This window comes from Choloepus didactylus, chromosome 27 (assembly GCF_015220235.1).
Source record: "Choloepus didactylus isolate mChoDid1 chromosome 27, mChoDid1.pri, whole genome shotgun sequence".
NCBI lineage: Eukaryota > Metazoa > Chordata > Mammalia > Pilosa > Megalonychidae > Choloepus > Choloepus didactylus.
The window spans coordinates 9,482,376-9,501,489 of NC_051333.1; the positions used below are offsets into that span (position 1 = coordinate 9,482,376).

General features: G+C 48.4%; 1 protein-coding gene across 1 annotated transcript; it reads right to left on the bottom strand.

Moving 5' to 3' along the window:
* Positions 1–17,910: 17,910 nt before the first annotated feature.
* On the bottom strand, positions 17,911–18,763 carry INAFM1 (InaF motif containing 1). Its single transcript, XM_037819964.1, has one exon. The coding sequence runs from the start codon at positions 18,667–18,669 to the stop codon at positions 18,244–18,246; it is 426 nt and encodes a 141-aa protein (XP_037675892.1). The 5' UTR covers positions 18,670–18,763; the 3' UTR covers positions 17,911–18,243.
* Positions 18,764–19,114: the final 351 nt, after the last annotated feature.

Sequence of the window (19,114 nt, forward strand, 5' to 3'; positions counted from 1 at the left end):
GCTGAGCCTACTTAAAATTGTGCCTAAGAGTCACCCCCAGAGAACCTCTTTTGTTGCTCAGATGTGTCCTCTCTCTCTCAGCCAACTCAGCAAGTAAACTCATTGCCCTCCCCCCTAGGTGGGACATGACTCCCAGGGGGTAAATCTCCCTGGCAATGTGGGATATAGCTCCCAGGGATAAGCTTGGCTCTGGCATTGTGGGATTAAGAAAGCCTTCTTGGACCAAAAGGGGGAAGAGAAATGAAACAAAATAAAGTTTCAGTGGCTGAGAGATCTCAAATAGAGTCGAGAGGTCATTCTGGAGGTTATTCTTATGCATTATATAGATATTCCTTTTTAGTTATAGTGTATTGGAATAGCTAGATGGAAATACCTGAAACTGTTGAACTGCAATCCAGTAGCCTTTATTCTTAAAGATGATTGGATAACTCCATAGCTTACACTATATAGTGTGACTGTGTGATTGTGAAAACTCTGTGGCTCCCACTCCCTTTACACAGTGTATGAACAGATGAACAGAAAAATGAGGACAAAAAGTAAATGAATAATAGAGAGGGATGGGGGTTGTGGGATGTTTTGGGTGTTCTTTTTTACTTTAACTTTAATTCTTATTCTTTTTTGTGTGTGGTAATGAAAATTTTCAAAAATTGATTCTAGTGATGAATGCACAACTATATAATGGTGCTGTGAACAACTGAATGTACACTGTGGATGACTGTATGGTATGTGAATATATCTCAATAAAATTGAATTTAAAAAAAAAGAAATAAATGTCTCCTTTTTAAGCCATTGTCTCCTTGGGTCTATTTGTTACAGCAGCTGATCCCCACCCTAACCAATACATGCTATGCTACTATACACAACTGAAAGTATTTCTCTCTGTGGCCTTATTCTTTGTGATATACACCCCTCCCAACCCTTCCCCAGGTCTTCTCTCAGTTGATGGGTGGCCCTCCCACTAATCAGTTTTTATTTTATTTGCATGTGTTTTTGTCTTATTCCATCACTATTATTAGATGTGGGGAGGGCATCCCATTGCCAGGGCAACTGAGACTGGAGAATGCCCAGTACGGACTTATCAGGAACACAGGGGTGACAATTACAACTTTTAAGACCAGGGCAAAAAATCACCACAACAGATGGGCAGTTAGAAAAACAGGCTTCTCTTTGAAGGCTATTTTCTCTTTGAACAGCCCCAAAACAATTCCTAAACCTTCAGAGTCTCACCAGACCCTTTGCTCCTACAACACTTCAAAAACTGAATCATTTTAACAAGAAGCGGAACGAGCTGCAGCAGCTATTAATATTCATGCAAGTCCCCATACTGCACAGGAAAACAGGGTTGATGTTCTTACGAACATTTTTTTAATTTAATATCTGAGTTCCTGAGATTATTTTAATGAGCGTCTGATGCAGAATGATATCTCACCTCCCATCACTGTAGGGAGAGAGAGAACAATGCCTTCATCTTTTCCACAGATTCATTTTAGTAATCATGAAGACATGGAGATCTGCATCCAGGCTCTAGAATGTCATCAGTTGGCACGATAATCGAAAAGCAGATCTGGGGAACTCAATTTTACTGGGAGAAATGGAGAAAGAGAGGGATAACATCTTTGCTAACAATGAAATAATAGAGCATTTTCTTCCACAGAAAGACCCCTTGGGGGTCAAACAGAAGCAAACCCCTCCAAGGCTCTGCCTATTTCTTCTTTTATTTTCTCTCTCCAATAAGTTCCCACTGACCTGTATTGATTCACTCGCACTGACAAATATTTCTCCTTTTCTTCCTACAAGCCAGACCTCAGCCTCTCCCTCCTCCTGTACAATAGAAACCCTCTCTGATCTTGCTGTCCTTTCCCTCCTCATCTCATCATTTACAGAGAAAAGGGAAGGCACTGCATGGCGTGTTGGCTGTGCTCTGTATGCCCCCTTCCCCGTCCTCTGGCTTCTGGTTGGATCTGCCCACTGGGAGGTAGGTGTGGGCAGGAGATGAGAGGGTGGGAGAAGGGAGAACACAACAGGGACATTTGAACGCCTGGTCTCCCTGCCCTGCCCACAGTGGGTAACCCTCCATGTCTAGTTTGCTAGGGCTGCCGTGACAGATGCCACGCACCGGTTGGCTTAACAACAGAGATTTACTAGCTCACGGTTTGGGACACTAGGAGTACAAAACCAAGGCAGTGGCGAGGCCAGGCTTTCCCACAATCTGTGGTGTTCTGGCGATGACTTGCCACCATCCTTGGGGTTCCCTGACTTGCATGTCTGCTCCATCACAGGGCGATGCCCCACGTCTCCCCCAGCGGCTTTGTCTGACTTCTGGCTTCTACTGGTCTCTGGATCCTCTGACTGAGTCCAATTTCCTCTCGTTATAAGGCCTCCAAGAACCTGGAACAAGACTCACACTGATTCAATCTGCCCGCACCTTAAAGGACACCACCACCTTCACAAGGCCCTATACACAAATGGTTCACACCCACAGAACATGGGTTGAGATTAAGCACAAGTCTTTTGTGGCAAACCTGATCCAATCCCAAACCCTCCACCTCTGGCCACAGCTCCCGTCTAACAACCCTCTCCCATGGCCCCAGCCTCATGTCCCTGCTCCCTCCCCTGCCCCTTCCAGCCCGGGGGTGGTAACAGCTCCCCACTGCTGCCCTTTCCCTGGTGCAGTACGAGCCTCCTGGTTCCCCAACCCTGCCCTTCCCTCTGGAAATCCAGCACTGAGTTGAACGGTGGCCCCCAGAAGTTACATCCCCCCAGAACCTGTGGTTGTGACCTTATTTGGAAAAGGCATCTTCACAAGATGTGAGTAAGGATCTTGAGATGAACTCGTCTTGGATGATTACCCAGGTGGGCCCTCAGTGTAACAACAGACCCAGACACAGAGGGGGAAACCGTGTGACGATAGGGGCAGGACCCCCTGGAGCCACGGGAAGCCCACAGGCCAGAAAAGCATCCCTCCTGGAGAGAAATCCTCTGGGTTTTGGACCTCTGGCCTCCAGGACTGCAAGAGAATGAATTTCTGTTGTTTTAAGCCACTGGGTTTGTGGTCCTTTGTTAACAGCAGTTGCAGGAAACTAATACGATACCCTGTTCATTAAACCTTTTTCCCGCAAACTCTTTGAGCTCGCCCAATGTTTCCTGCCGGGACGCTGACAGATAAACATGGAACTTTCCCGAACCCCCTCCACCTCCACACACATCCCTGTCTCCCTTCTCTCCCAGATCAAAGAGGTGCCCCTCTCTCACTTGGTCCATCCCCTCCCATTTTCTTGGGAAAATCAATCCATTGGTTTCTTCCTCTCTGTTCTGTTGCTTCAAACTTTTTCTCTCTCTACTGGGTCCTTCTCTTCAGCATTTAAATATTTATTAACACATCTGCTAATAATAATAATAATGGTAAGAGCAAATGGCTAATATGTGCCAGGCACGGTTCTAAGCACTTTCCAGCAATCAGAGCATCAAATCCTAACAACAATCCTATAAGGTGGGTTCTATTGTTATCCCCACTTGATACATGAGGAAACTGAGGCACAGGGTGGAAAGCAACTCAACCGAGACCCTGCCCTTCCCAGCCAGAGTCCTCAGACATCCTCCTCCCACAGAGGTCCCCCGTTTCACTGCCTCCGCTGGACCTCTCAACCCACTGCAAGCCAGATTCTGTGCTCACTGTTCCAGTGGCACCTTCCAGGGCCCTGGATTTTTTTTAAATTGAGTTAAAATTCATATAACATAAAATTCACCGTGTGAGCCGTTTTAAAGGGTACAATTCAGCGGCTTGCAGTACATTCACAATGTTATGCAACCATCAACACTATTTCTAGAACATTCTCCTCACCCCAATAAGAAACCCCATACGCTTTAAGCAGTCATTCCCCAGTCGTTCCTCCCCTGGGAATCAATAATCTACTTTCTGAGTCTAATGATTTGCCAACCCTAAATATTTCATATAAATGGGATCATACAATATGTACCTTCTTGTGTCTGGCTTCTTTCACGCCGTGTCATGTTTTTGAGGTTCACCTACCTTGTATCAAGTATCAGAATTTCATTCCTTTTTATGACCGAGTGCTATTCTGTTGCCTGGATATACTGTGTGGTTGTTTATTCATTCACCGTTGGTGGGTGTTTGGGTCGTTTCCACCTGTTGGCAATTGGGAATAGTGCTGCTATGAACACTCTTGTACAAGTTGTTGTTTGAATGCCTGTTTTAAATGCTCTTCACTGTCTATCTAGGGATGGAACTCTGGAATTCTTTCAGTCTTGTCTTGCCTGGCTGTTCTCAGCAGCATTCAATGCAGCTGACCATGCTCTTCCTTTCCAGAAATTTCTTTTCCTTGCCCTCCATGATGCGCATTCCATCTGCCTAGCCACTTCTCCAAGAACTTCTTTGAGGAGAGAGGCAGTCCAGACCCGCAGTTGCCCAGAACCTGCCGAAAGGTTGAGCCTCTTCCAGAACGACCTGTTCATGGAATGAATTGCACGTGTCAGGATGCAGTGATGAAATGGCATTCATCTTTTCCATGCCCCTGTCTTTTGCCATCCTGCTCTCTGAGACGTAGGAAAACATGGTGGTTATGGGGCCAGAATGCCTGGTTCAAATCCTGGCTCTCCTTACTAGCTGTAGGACCTAGGGCAAGTGGCTTAGCCTCTCTGTGCCTCAGTTTCCCCATTGATAAAATTGGGATAGCAATAGTGCCCACCTCCCAGGGTGGTTGTGGGACCTTAAGTGAGCCAACAGCAGAACCCGCCATGTAGTGAGTGCCGTATGCATGTCAGCTGTGTCCTCTGATTTCCCTTTCCCACCACCCCTGGGTGAAGTGGGTATGATCCCAGGTGTATTCAGTCCCCTGCAGGGCTTATTCTTCAGCATTAAAAAGTTCGGTGCAGTCTGAGCCAAAGCAAACTTCAGACTCCCTGTGTAAAGCTCATCCCATTCCCCACTGCTTCCAAGGCTAGGAAACCGGCCATAGGGAATGTGGCACAGTCTTGCTTCCACTCCCGTTTGCTCTTTTCATGCTGATACTGCGCAGAGAAGAGAAATAAAGAGGTTTTAAAACCCTGAATTCAGTGAAAGCATATGCACATGCACAAACATGTACACAAATGTTCATAGCAACTTTATTCACAATAGCCAAAAGATAAAAGCAACCCAAGTGTCCATCCACAGATGAATGAATGAGCAAAATGTGGGATAGCCCTACCACAGAATATCATTCATCCATAAAAAGGAATGAAGTTCTGATACCTGCTACAAGATGGGTGAACCTTGAAGACATGAAGCTCAATGAAAGAAGCCAGTCTCGAAGGACCCATGGTGCATGATTCCATTCACATGAAATGTCCAGAATGGGCAAATCCATAGAGACAGAAAGCAGATTGGCGGTTGCCTAGGGTTTGGGGAAATGAGGAGATCGGGGGTGACAGCTGAGGGGTACAGGTTTCCTTTGGGGTTGATGGAAATGTTCTAAAATTGATGGTGATGATGGTTCCATACCTTGGGGTGAAACTACTAAAAACCACTGAATTGCACAATTTAAATAGGTGGATTATATGGCATAAGAAATTTATCTCATTAAAGGTGTTACCAAAAAAAATAAAAATAAACAAATAAAACCCTTCCTTGATGGACAATGTCTTCTGCTGTTGAAGCCCCCTTGGTGGGCTCAAGAGGGCTCATCCCACTGCAGATCCTGCCATATATTCTTCTGTTGGAGGCAGCTCTCACCTTGAGACTTTCCCAAGCATCTCGGGATTGCTATGCGTGCACCACTCCAGGGGAGCTGTCAGCCGGAGGTTGTCAGCTCAACACACGTTCACAACCCGGCAGCAAGAGCTCTGAGCAGCTCATCATCCGGGTCGGTCCCAGATGTCTTTTGTGACTTTCAATATCATCCTCCAGGCACTTAGTTTGAGTCTCCTGGTGTCGTGTTCACATTTATTTATTGAAAAATGGGGAGAAACTGAATTTCTAGCAATGAGCATTGCATTTCTCTTTTTATTAATGATCCAAGTGGCACATCAATAGAGTCTTAAAATAGTCAGACAAAGCAAAAATGCAGAGGTTTGGGGAAATGATGCACTGAGTGTCCTGCACGTGCATCTTTGTGCATCTGGATGAGTAGGGCAGAAACCTAGATGTGGGACGGCTGTGTTTAAGGTCTGCGGAAGGTTGTATTACTGGCCCCAGTTCTTCACCCTTGCCGTGTAATTCTACTGCTTGGGTGCTGGCTCTTTTATTGTTTTGGGTAACAGAGTGAGGCAGAAGTGACAGCGGGCCAATTCTGAGCCTGGACCTCAAGAGGCCTGGCTTACTTCCACTGGCATTCTTGCACGTCTCCCATCACCCTGTGAAGGACGTACCCAGGCTAGCCCACTGCTCCCAGGAGACAATGAGAGCTAGAAGCAGAACTACCATCAGTTGAACCCAACTAGTTCAGCCAATCCCCAGCTGACCGACAGACACATGAAAAGCAAACTTTACTGTTTTAAACTACTGAGATTTGGGGTCATTTGTTACACAGCATTAGCTAACTGATACTAGGAGTTTTACTCCTTTCTCTAAATCAACAGTTCCCTCACTCACTGGGTTGAGCACCCCAAAACTTTTTCCAGTTATACCTCAGGGGCAGACAGTTGAGTTCATAGTATGTTATCACTGGTCTGAGCAAGAACCCTCTCTTGTTTAATTTATTCCTTTTTACCCCCCTTCCTCTCCCCCTACAAGCAACCATTCTGTGTTTAACACACATTACTTAGGGTAATTGATAGTAGCTGCTATAACAAACAAATCCCAACTCTCAATGACTTAAAATAAAGGTAAAGGTGTGTTTATCATTTACTTAAAGCCAGCAGCCCTCCCCCACCAGGCAGCTACACCATCAGGACCACGTGGACTTTACAGTCTCAGGGGATGGTAGGAAAGAGGTAGCAGAGGCACATCAGCTTTTAATTGCCTCACTCCAGAAGGGACATGTCACTTCCATTGGGCAAAACTAGTCACGTGGTCCCAACCTGGTTCTAGCAAATGTAGGGGAGCCTGTGATTTCATGGGCATTTGGTGACCACTATTTTGGTCACACATGTGTTCACATAAAATATATATGATTATGTGCACAGAGTTTCAATTTATATAATTACACTATGTAACAGATCTCACTGTGTTCTTTTCCACTTAGCACCTTGTTTTTAAGATCTCTCCAGGGGCACCCTACTACATTGCCTCCATGACAAGCATCCACCACCCTTCCTGTTACCAATTACCAATCACCCCTAAAACAGTGGCAAAAACAACAGCAAGCATCTATTTAGCTCATGAATATGCAAATTGGGCAGGTTCCAGCCGAGAAGATTGCTCTCTGCTCCATGCAGCATCAACTGGGACAGCTGGAACCAGCTGAAGCCTTCATCACTCACGTGTCTGGCAGCTGGTGTGGGCTGTTCTGAGTTCCATGAGCCCTTCTAGTGAATCATCAAATCTGATGGTAGTCCTGGGGATCCCCAACATCTGTCATGGTATTTCCCAGTTTCTGCACTTCTCAGAGTTCCAGCCACGTTATCTCTATTTAGTCTCCATCGTGATTTCCCAGACATGCATCCTCGTCCTCCTGTAAGCCTGATGTCTTTCCACAACTCCCTTTTCCTGTTTCTCTTGCTTCTCCACCCCTTATTGCGCCTCTTCTTTGCCCAGCTCTCAGTTGGACTTTATTATTCCGTGATTTCCATTCCTTGGTTTGACTTTCTCCGTATCTAATCATGCATCATCCTTTCTTCCCACTCCACAGAATTTTTGTCCCCCTTTCCCCTTAGGGATCCTGTCATCCTTAAGTTGCCCCAGATTTCAGCATCTCCTTTGCTCCATCTGTCTATTGGTCTCTCTCCATCAATCAGCCTGGCTCTCTTCCCCTATTTGTATCTTCTTCTTTCTCCCCCCACATCTTTCCCATTCTGTACCATCCCTCAATCAGTTTCTCTCTCCATCTCTGTGCCTCTCCTTCTCTCAGTCTCCTGGAGGCTCTCCATTTTCCTCTGCCCCTCACTCCTTCTGTACCTCTGAGACTTTTCTGGGGTAACCAGTATCCCCCAGCTTCATGCCTCAGACTGTCCATCTCCCCTTTCCCTTCCACCCTCTCTTTCTGTCTCTGCATGTTTGTCCCTCCCTTCTTCATTTCATGTCTTTCTCTTTCCCTTCCTCAGTCTATCCATCCTTCAGCCTCTCATCCTCCTTCTGGTCTTTAATTCTCTCCATTTCTCTTCTCCTTGAGCTCCTGCCTTTTCTCTTCTCTAACTCTTTGTCCTTCAACTGCTCCACCTTTCAGCCTTCCTCCTGATGGATCTCTCTGGGGGCTTGTCTCTCCTAGGAGCTCTGTCCCCAAGTTTCTCTCCCTTCTCAGTCTCTCCACTTATCCCTGTTTTCCACAGCTCTATTTCTCTTTCATGTTTGGCTCAGAGGCTCCCCATTTCATGAGAGCCGCAGCCCCTCAATCTCTCACTGCTGACTCAGAACCCACTCCCTCCACTTCTCTACCCATCTCAGCCTCCCCCAGCACCAATCTCCTCTCCAGTCCACCTCTCTCTCTGTGACTCTGCCTCTGCTCTCCTCTGCCTGAAAATTTGCCTTAAGGGCTGCCAAAATTACTGCCGCCTCTTTGCTCTTGACAAAACTACCGTTTGATTATTTTTATCATGGAGAAGTAGAAATTTCAGAACATTAAAAAAAGAGTAGATAACAAGAAGCATTCTCCCCTTATTCTCTGTCAAATGCAGTACCAAGTGCTTCCCAGGCATTTGCCCTCACGATTCCTGTCTTCTGCCAGAAAGTGAATTCTTCACTTGTCCACGGCCCTGCGCCCAGGCTTCCTGAGCAGTGCAGGCTGACAGTGCAGAGATTTCTCCTGCTGTCATAGATTGCCAGAGCTGCTATGAGAAATACCAAACAGTAGATTAGCTTTTAAAAAAATGGGAATTTATTGGCTTGGTTTCAGAGGCTAGAAGACTTGCTTCCTCCTGGGACCAGTAGCATTCTGGGATTCCTTGAGGTGCAGCTCAGCCTCATGTCACACGGCAATGTCCTCTCCTTTCTTGATTCTGGGACTTCCCAGGTCTCTATAAAACCTCTCAGTTGGCCACACTTAACTAAAAACAACATCTTCAAGTCATCCTATTTAAAGTGGGTTTCGCACATACAGAGACACAGACTAAGATTAAGACCATGTGTTTGTTGGGGCACATAATTCAGCCCCTACCAGGGTGGGTGAGGATTTAGCAGGGGTCAGGGGACACTGAAGTCGGAAGCCTGCTGAGAAGCAAAATGAACAGACTGTCTGGGTTTGCATCTGTGCCAGTTTGAAACTGTTATGGATCCCAGAAGAGCCACGTCTTTGAATCCAATCTTGTTTGGTGGAAACTTTCGATTGAGTGTTTACATGGAGATGGGACTCACCCAACTGTGGAGGAGATCTTTGATTAAGAGTTTGCCCCAGAGAAGCTAAGAGAGAGCTCCCAGATGCTTAGACAGAAACGCCCCGGGAGAACGAAGCAGAGAGCTGAGAGAAGCTAAGAGACACAGAAGCCCAGAGACATTTTGGAGAAAGCTATTTTGAAACCAAAACCTGAGAGAAAAGGACCAGCAGATGTCAGTCACATGCCTTCCCAGCTGACAGAGGTGTCCTGGACACCATTGGCCTTTCTTCAGTGAAGGTATCTTCTTGTTGATGCCTTAGTTTGGACATTTTTATGGCCTCAGAACTGTACGTTTGTAACCCAGTGTGTCAGTTTGGCTATATTATGTCCCCCAGAAAAAGCCACGTTATTTGATGCAGTCTTGTGGGGGCAGACATATTAGAGTTGATTATGTTGGAACCTTTTGATTGAGTGTTTCCATGGAGATGTGACTCAATTAACTGTAGGCAAGACTTTTGATTGGATAATTTCCATGGAGGTGTTACTCCACCCATTCAGGGTGGGTCTTAATTAAGTCACTGGAGCCATATAAAGAGCTGACAAACAGAAGGAACTTAGTGCTGCAGGTGAGAGACATCTTTTGAAGATGGCCATTGGAAGCTGATACTGACATTTTGGAGAATGCCATTTTGAAACGCAACCTGGGAGCAAGCAGACGTGGGAAGCACGTGCCTTCCCAGCTAACAGAGGTTTTCAGATGCCATCAGCCATCCTTCGGTGAAGGAACCCTACCGTTGATGCCTTACCTTGGACACTTTATGGCCTTAAGACTGTAACTTTGTCACCAAATAAACCCCCTGTATAAAAGCCAATCCATATCTGGTATTTTGCACAAGGCAACATTAGCAAACCAGAACATCCAATAAATCCCTTTTATAAAAATCAATCCATTCCTGGTATTTTGCATAATGGCAGCCTTAACAAACCAGAACAGCATCTACACAGTCTCTCACTTAATGTTCTGCAAATTATTCTTCTTCTCTGAGGCACAGTTTCTTGTCTGTAAATTAAGAATAACAGTGACTTTTATCTTAATCCTGATCTGATGCTCACACTTTGAGCCTCATGATGTCCAGGCCCTCCCATTCTCCTTCAGCTCCAGCCTTCCCACCCCTGTCCCTCCTCTCATGGTGGTCTAGGCTGGGACATGACCACCCATGGCAGGTTAGATGACTATGAAGAAGTCCTCACTCCATCCACCTCACCTCCATGAAAGGATGTTGCATCCCCACCCCTCCCTGCTGGACTTGGCCGTGGGACCTCACTTGACCAATAGGAGGATATCACACAGAACACAAGCAGAGGCTTGGAATGAATTTGTGCAACCTCTGACATCGCCATGAAATGGAGATTCCCGGGGTAGCCCACTGGTCTCAAGTGTCTGCCAAGTCCAGTCGCCATCAAAGCAGCCCACAGACCTGAGGGAGCCTGGTCAAGATCAGCAGAGCCATCCAGCCCCAACCAGCTGAAGCTGTCAACCCCCAGATGCATGTGTTCACAAATGTTCCTGTGTCCACACCACTGAGGGTTTCAGGTTATTCATTGTCCAATATTTAGCTGATATATTAGCAGACTCATCATCATTATGTACTTGCAATGTAGATATGTGACCACCAGATGATTTTATATCTGACCCATGGAACACATAGCAAGATAGTGTTGGCAAACACGTAAGAAACTGTACCCAGAACCAGATGTTAAATTTAGGTGATGACGTGGCTGGCTAAAGGTGGTTTTGCAATTATACAAGCTTCAGGGTGATGTGGTTGGGGGGTTCTTCAGGCTTTGAAAAGCCCCTGCTCAGAGCTTCCAATGACTTGGCAGATTTCACCTGGAAGAGGCAAAAATCATCTCCTCCACCCATGCTGGTGTCGACAATCTCACCTCCCAAGTGTCCCATGAGGATTAAAAAAAGATGAACTTTGTCAGCAGTTTTTAAAGTATCATCCACCAAGACCCTTTCAGTAAGTCCACAGAGTCAAACTGTTTCTGTAATAATACCACGACATTACTTGCCTTTTTCACTCTCATTCTCTCACAAGTGTACAGTGGACTTTTCCAGAGGCTGCAGGATGTGTGACAGCGCAACCAATCAAATGCAGAAGTAGCAGTGAGAATCCAGCTGTCTTCTATTGAGCTGAACTTAAAAAGTGTCTCAAAAATGTAAAATATACCACTCTTCTCCCTAAATGTTTTTCTTTGGTAAAAGTTATTTTTATTTTTCATTCAAAATGTTATTTATTTTACCATGCAATAGTTTTATTGTGATCATTCTTTAAATGGATTAATATTTTTTTTTTAATTTCTCAATTTTAATTTCTAATATGGAAATATGGATACAGAGAACCTCAATAAAAACTCTTTAGGGTCCTCGATACCTTTGAAGGTGAAAGGGTCCGGAAACCAACAAGTATGAGCATGTACAATTGAGAGGAGACTGAAAGCAGCTGCCAAACTGCCCCAGCCACCTCTCTGCAAGGGTCTGCCAACTCCCAGGAATTAAATAGCAAAATATAGATTAAATTTCTTCCCGTGGAAATTGACAGATGACCTCTCATGGAAGTAAAAGGTATTGCTTGACAGCCTTGAATTTCTCGGCTTAGAAATTTTGTAGTTAAGTCCGCTGAAATTCTAAAACCAGGCAGCTATGATTGTCTGAAAAGACGACTTTATGTCACCATTTAAACTTTAAACCCTGCACCATGCCTTCTCTTATGCACACACACAGACAAAAACACACACACACGCGCTCACACACACACAGGCACACTCACACATTTGCACAAAGACACACTCAGACTTATGTACACACACTTTCACACAAAGTCACATAGACATAAATCTGGTGCACACTTAACAAGCTTTCACACACAAACACACAGACACATACACCCCGACAATCACAAAAACTTTCACAAACACACAACACTAAAAATAGCAGATCATTAACAAACAGGACTCAGTAAATGAACGTCATTCCCTTTTTAAAAAATCCTCATGGAAAATTAGTTTCTTCCCAAAGCCATTAAATAAATGTTGAACGAATAATTAAAATGAATGTAGGTTTGGAAAGGGGCCAACTGCAGCTCCACAGTTCCTTAGCGGAAGTCTTTGGGGACAGATGCTTTTCAGAATTCAGAATTGTTTCCCTTTTAGAAAAGAAATTCTGTGCGAAGGCCATGTATTATGTAACACTCCCAAGGGTCTGAGACAACCACCCAACCCCATAAGGCATGTTAATATTTTTGCAGCAAAATGTGTGAACGTTCATCTCAACAAAAACAATGGGTAAAAATAGCTCATATTAGTTAATTTGCCACCAAGTGAGACTAAGCCAAAATTACCCGCACCCCACCCCCACTCCAATTTTTTTTGGTTGTCCAGAACTTTCTGGAATTCGGAATTGCGGATAAGGGATGCGCAATTCTATCAGCAGGCCCCTCACAGGTTCACCCACATAAGCCCCTGCTCTGCCCGGGAAGCTTCGAGTCCAGGTATGGACAGGAGTTCAGGATGCTGAGGACCACGACCCTTGAGCGCCCCCTAGCGCCAGCCCTTTCAGTCGGCTGAGGATTTGGGAAATCTATTGGCTAAGGCCAGATCCAGAGCTGGGTCCTGATTGGTCTGAGCCTACCTAGTAATCCCGCCTTCACTTGCCAGTGAGTGGCTCAGGAACTCAAGCCTTAACCAACCAGCACTTGACAATCCCCTCAGACTCAGGCACTGGGGGGGGGGGGGGAGGCGGTTATCATGTGACCAGTGTTGACCCAATCAGGTTGAAGGAGGCCCTTGGGTTCCCTGGTAGGTGCTAGGCGTCCCTGGGGACGGGAACAGGGACCTCGTGGATCCCTGGGCCCAGAAAGCACTGGGAACAGTTGAGGTCACTGTGGTGGTCATTTAAGGGCGCTGCTCCCATCTCCCTTCGAAAGAACCTGCTGGGGGAGCCCAGCAGCCGGCGGGCCGAGGCCACGCTTCCTTCGGGTGTTGCTCCCAGCAGATGACTGAGCAACAGCGGGTACTTATGCCAGCCCATCCCTGCCTGGTGCAGGACTCCTGATGGGCAACCGTCGCCCAAGGACTCCCCGTACACCTGGCCAAGACAGCCTCAGAACTCTACTGCAGCCTGAGGCTCGTCCCACCTCCTTCCCTTTCTCCTTTCACATCCTTCAGACCCACATCGAGGTCCGAAGTCTCTCCCTGCCATGCACACACTCCTGCTCCTTCCCCCTTGTTCCCTCACGCACAAATTCCCCGACAAATTTCTTGCAGGTCTAATCCTGTCTTGATGTCTGCTTTCCAGAGAACTTGCAATGACAGTGTCTCCAGTGACACGGGATAGACGTTTCAAAGGATAGACTCTGAGATCAAACTGGCAGGCCTCAAATTTCGGCCCCACCACTAACTAGCTGTGTGACACTGGGCAAGTTACTCTACCTCTCTGAGCCTCCATTTATGAATCAAAAATGAGGGAGAAGAGTCTTTGCCTCATTGTTCTATCATGAGGGTTGAATAAGTCCAGTGCTTGGAAGAGGGTCTGGCCACTACATCACTCAGAAGTCGGCCCATATTCTGGAATTCTAGTTTTGTGAGACAATGAAGTTTCTTGTTGTCTAAGCTAGGTAGAGTTGGGAGTCTCTGTTACTTGCAACCAAACACTTCCTGACGTATGTGGTACCTCAGCCCACTCCCGGGTTAAGCTGCCTGACTCGCAGGAACAAGTCACAACATATGATTAAGGGGCCTCCTCCAGGAAGCCCTCCTTGTCCCACAAGGCTGGCTCAGGGCATCCCCTCTGGTTTCTGCCAGTTCCCTGGGCTCCCTTCTCCCAGCCCTGCTCGGCACTGGGTAGGGATGGGTCTGAATCCATCATTGGACTGTGAAACGCATGAGGGCAGGGCTGGAGCTCTGGTGGTGGCCACTGTGTCCCCAGCACAGTCCAGCACAGAAGGATCAGCCCCATCTGCGGGCCCAGCCCCCTGCAAAGGGCTTGCTTAACTCAGGTCTTGCTTGGAAACTTCACAACCCTTCTCTGCAATTACGATTGTTTTCCCTTTTTACAGATATGGAGACTGAGACAGAGAGGTGAAATTCCAGGAGAGTTTTTGGAATCCTTTTGAGATCCTGAAACCCACAAAGAGCAGGAATTAATCTCTCTGAGGTTCTCCCTGACTGTTAAAGGTGGTAATGTCTGAGAAGTGGGGTGCTAACAGGGGGTGGGGAAGAAAGGGTCACTTTTTAATTAATATCCTTTAGAATTGTTTGAGGGGGAGAGAACCAGGGGAGAAAACATGGTGGGTGAGGAGGAGAGATGGGAAGGAGGAGAAAGCACGGAAAAACACTGGGGACCCTCACACTGATGTTCCCCCAGTCTCCAGTCTCAGCAAAGAGGCACCACCATCCCCGCCAGAGGCTCAGGCCTAACCTTGGCGTCAACCTTGACCCTCTCTTTCTTTCTCACCCCACGGCCAATCCCGTTGGTTTTACCTTCAAAATATACACAGATTTCATTTGGCGATTCCTTAATAAGTTAAACGTAGAATTACCAACTGACCCAGCAATTCCACTTCTATGGCTGCATCATTGTGGTCCTGCTGGTTCTGTCTTGTAAATTTATTTTGAAATAATATTAAACTTATAGACAGTTATAAATATAATACAAAATCAATACAGAGAACTCCAGTATACTCTGTACCCACATACCCTGGTTTACCGAATTTTAATATTTTGCCACGTTTGTTATATATTTCCATGAGAATTGAAAACAGGGACTCAAAGAGATACCTGTACATGAGTGTTCATTGAGGCATTATTCACAACAGCCAAAAGGTGAAAGCAGCCCAAGTATCTATCAACTGATAAATGGATCAACAGAATGTGGCCTATACACGCAGTGGAAAATTATTCAGCCATGAAAAGGAATGAAGTTCTGACACGAGACATTTATGAACTTTGAAAACATGATGCTGAGTAAAAGAAGCCAGACAGTAAAGATTACATGTTGTATGATTCCATTTGTATGAAATGTCCACAAGGCAAATCCACAGAGACAGAACATTAGTGGTTGCCAGGGGCCAGGGGGATGGGGAGTGACTGCTTAATGGGTTTCCTTCTGGGGTGATGAAAATGTTCTGGAACTAGATAGTAGTGAGGGATGCACATCTTTGTGAGTGTGCTTAATGCCACCGAAGTGTACACTTTAAAGTGGTTAAAATGGTAAATTTTATGTTATATTTCTTTTACCACAATTGAAAAATAGATAGGCAGACAGGTAGCTAGGTAGGTAGATTGATTGATTTTGACCACTTCTCCCCACAGGCCGCTCTACAGACGGCAGCCAGAGGGTCCTGTTCACACCTAAGTCGGCTCATGTCATTCCTCTGCTCTGAAGCCTTCCATGGCTCCCACCTCACTCAGGGTCAAAGTCCTCACTGTGGCCCCCAAAGCCTTGCACGTTCTGCCCCCACTTTCTCTCTCACTTCACCTCCCCCTACCTCCTCCCATGATCCCCCTCACTCAGGCTGCTCCAGCCACACTGGCCCCTTGGGTGTTTTGTGGACAAGCCGAGCACCCCCAGCCTCAGGGCCTTTGCACTTGCCATTCCCCTGCCACCTCCTTCCAGCGTCTCCCCAATAGGTCTGTGACCACTCTGTGAAAATGGTAACCAGCTCCTCCAGCTCACTGCTCGATTTTTCTCCTTTGTTCTCATTACCACCTGACATAACATATATATATATTTAATTTATTAATCATATGTCTTGTCCATGTCCTCACTGATACATAAGCTCTGTGGGCGGCAGGAATTTTTGTCTATTTTGTTCACGCTGTATCCCTAGTGCTTAAAATAGGCGTGGCACACAGGACTTGCTCAATAAATATTTGTAAAATGAAAGACTAAAAGATAGCAGCCAAAAGAGAGACCAAGTGAAACAGGAGGGGAGAAGGGAGGAGAGCCCAAGAAAGGGAAGGAAATGGGGTGGGGGTGGGGGGAGAGGCTGAGGTGAGGGGAGAGGTGGGAAAGGAGAGGAGGCGTGGGGTGGGCAGGTCTTGCAGCTGCTGAGGGGAGAGAGGTGGGGACAAGGAAAAATGGAGAGAGAAACAGATGAGGCAGGGAGTGAGTCTGAGAGATACAGAGGGACAGAGACAGAGAGACAAAATTGAGAGACCCGAGGGAGAGACCCAGAGGCCCATAAAGATCAAGAGACAGAAAGAGACTGAAAGAGAACCAGGGGAAAGGAGAAAGTAGAGACGGAAGAAGGAGAAGGAGACAAGAAGAGGGAAAGAGAGATCTGGAGAAATGGGGCTGGGAGAAGAAAGCTGGAAACTAGAAAGAGGGGGTCAGCAAGGAGAGCAGTGGGGAGGTCCCTCCCTTTATCACCTTCTGCTCCGGGAGGGCTTGTTTATCTCTTGGGATCCAAGCTGAGGGGTGGAAGTGGATGGAGAGAACATATGACACTGTTTTAAGTGCTTTAGATCACTAGCTTATTTATTCCTCAACTCCCGTCTAGAAGTATTTTTAGCATCTTCATTTTGCAGGTTCAGAGAGGATGAGTAATCTGCCCAAAGTCCCACAGCTAATGAGAGGAAGACCCAGGACTTGAACCTGGGCTAGTCTAGCCCCAAAGTTGCCACCAATAAGCCCAGACCATATCCACAGACATCCCGTTCTGAGGGACAAGGCTCAGGCTCGTTCTCCTGGAAAAGTCTCCAGTCCAAGAGGGGAGACTGGACAGGAAAACAGCTTCAGCCTGCTGAGTGCAGGTACTGCTCAGAGCCAGGCCTCTGGTGGGAAAATGGACTCCACCACCTCTGCCTCTGTCAGTGGGAGCCAGAGCTGAGTTTCCAGGCCTTGGTTGACTGCAGATCAGAGGAGCTGCCTCAGTGTTCAAAGGCAGCACAGCGCTTTGAAATTTTCCTCAGTTTCCAGGACAGCAGAGAAGCCACCACCACCACCCCCGTCCACCTGCCTCTTTGACCCTATGGAGAAGGCAGGCATCTTTCCTTCCCAGCAGCATCTTGCCACCTGAGGTTATCAGGGTGACAACTTCTGTTCTGGCCATAATAATAGTAGAAATACCCAGAACCCGTTTTGTTTCGAAAATATTCCAACCCTTTTATGTTTCCAAACTGGAATACGAGAGCAGACCCTCTGCTTCTCTCCAGAAGGGCCCTTGCCCTTGCCCCAACCATGCAGAAAACTGGGAAGTCCTTCACAGTGTCTGACCTTCAACTGCCCTGGTGAAGATAAGGTTCTTCTCCCCACCCCAACCCCAAAACTACATGGGGACCACCGAAGAAGGAAAGCTGCCTTTCCCCACCCCCTCCCCGGAGGGAGAGAAGCCCCAGAGCCGACCCAGAGCAAGAGAGACAAAGATCAGGCCGCAGGAAGGGCTTCCCCTCACACTCTTAGGAGGGACGACACTTCTGAAGACAGAACAACACAGCACGAAGCAGTTGGGGACGGAGTTTATTGCAGACAGACAAATGGACGCGGAGATTCAGGGACAAGATCCTGTGCTCAGAATCCTACAGGAAGAGGGTCAGGGAGCACAAGTCGGGATGAGGCCTGCCAGACGGTGGAGGACCCAGCCCGGCGGCGGAGGAGCGGCGAGGGGCTGAGCCCGAGCCCGACCCCCGGCCCCACCGCCCCCATTCTTCACGATGACGACTCCGGAGCCGCTGAGCGATGTCAGCGGGAGGGAGCCCGGGCCCATCCGGGAAAGGCGCATCCGCGGCGGGCGCCCGGCTCTCGAAGGCCGACGGTCCGGGAGGGAGAGAGGGTCACCCGTGTCCTCGCATCCCCGCGGCCTCCAGCGTATCTCCGGGCGTTGGGCGGCTCGGGCGGTGTCTGGGGTCGCTGTGGCGGCGGCGGCGGCTCCGCGGCAGCTCGAGCTGGGGTCGCGGCCCGCCGGGGGCTCCCAGGAGGCAGGTGACCGAGGCAGCGGCGGACGCCGGGGCGGGATGCACGCCCGGGCGGGCGGCGCACGGGGACCGGGCGCTGGGCGGCGGGGCGGCGGGGCCGGCGGGGGGCCGCGTGGGTACCCAGATGAGGCCGTAGTAGACGGCGAGCAGCACGGCGGCCAACGACACGCAGAGGAAGTAGGCGCAGACCGGGGCCAGGCGCAGCCAGCGGCCCCGCGGGCCCTCGCTCAGCGCCGAGCCGCCGGGGCTCTCACCGCCGCCGCCCACGCAGCTCGTGCCCCGCATCCCCGCAGCCCACTCAGCCCCGCTCCGCGGCCCGCGAAGCCCCGCCCTCCGCCTCCCCGCAGGCCCCGCCCCACACCGAAGGCCCGCCCCCGCGCTCTTCATCTCCCTCCGCCGACACCCCCGCGGGGCGGGCCGCCTCCGCGTTCTCAGCCCGCCCCCTCCCCCGCCTCCAGCCAACCACTATCAAGCTAAGGCTTACCCACGGCGTCCTACCCACGCCCTTCTACGCCCCGGCCCCTTTTTCTCAAGTGCGGGTCCAGGCCGAGCTTCCTACCCTAGCACCCAGCCTCAGCTGCGGCTCTCCCGCGTAACACGTCATTTAACTGCAAGCCCCACCCCCCCTTTTACGGGCCCCCTCCCCGCGCCCTAACCCCGTCCCCCTCCTTAGACGCAGCCCTGCCCCAGTTCTTAACCCTGTGCCCTGGAATCGGACTCGACTCCCGCC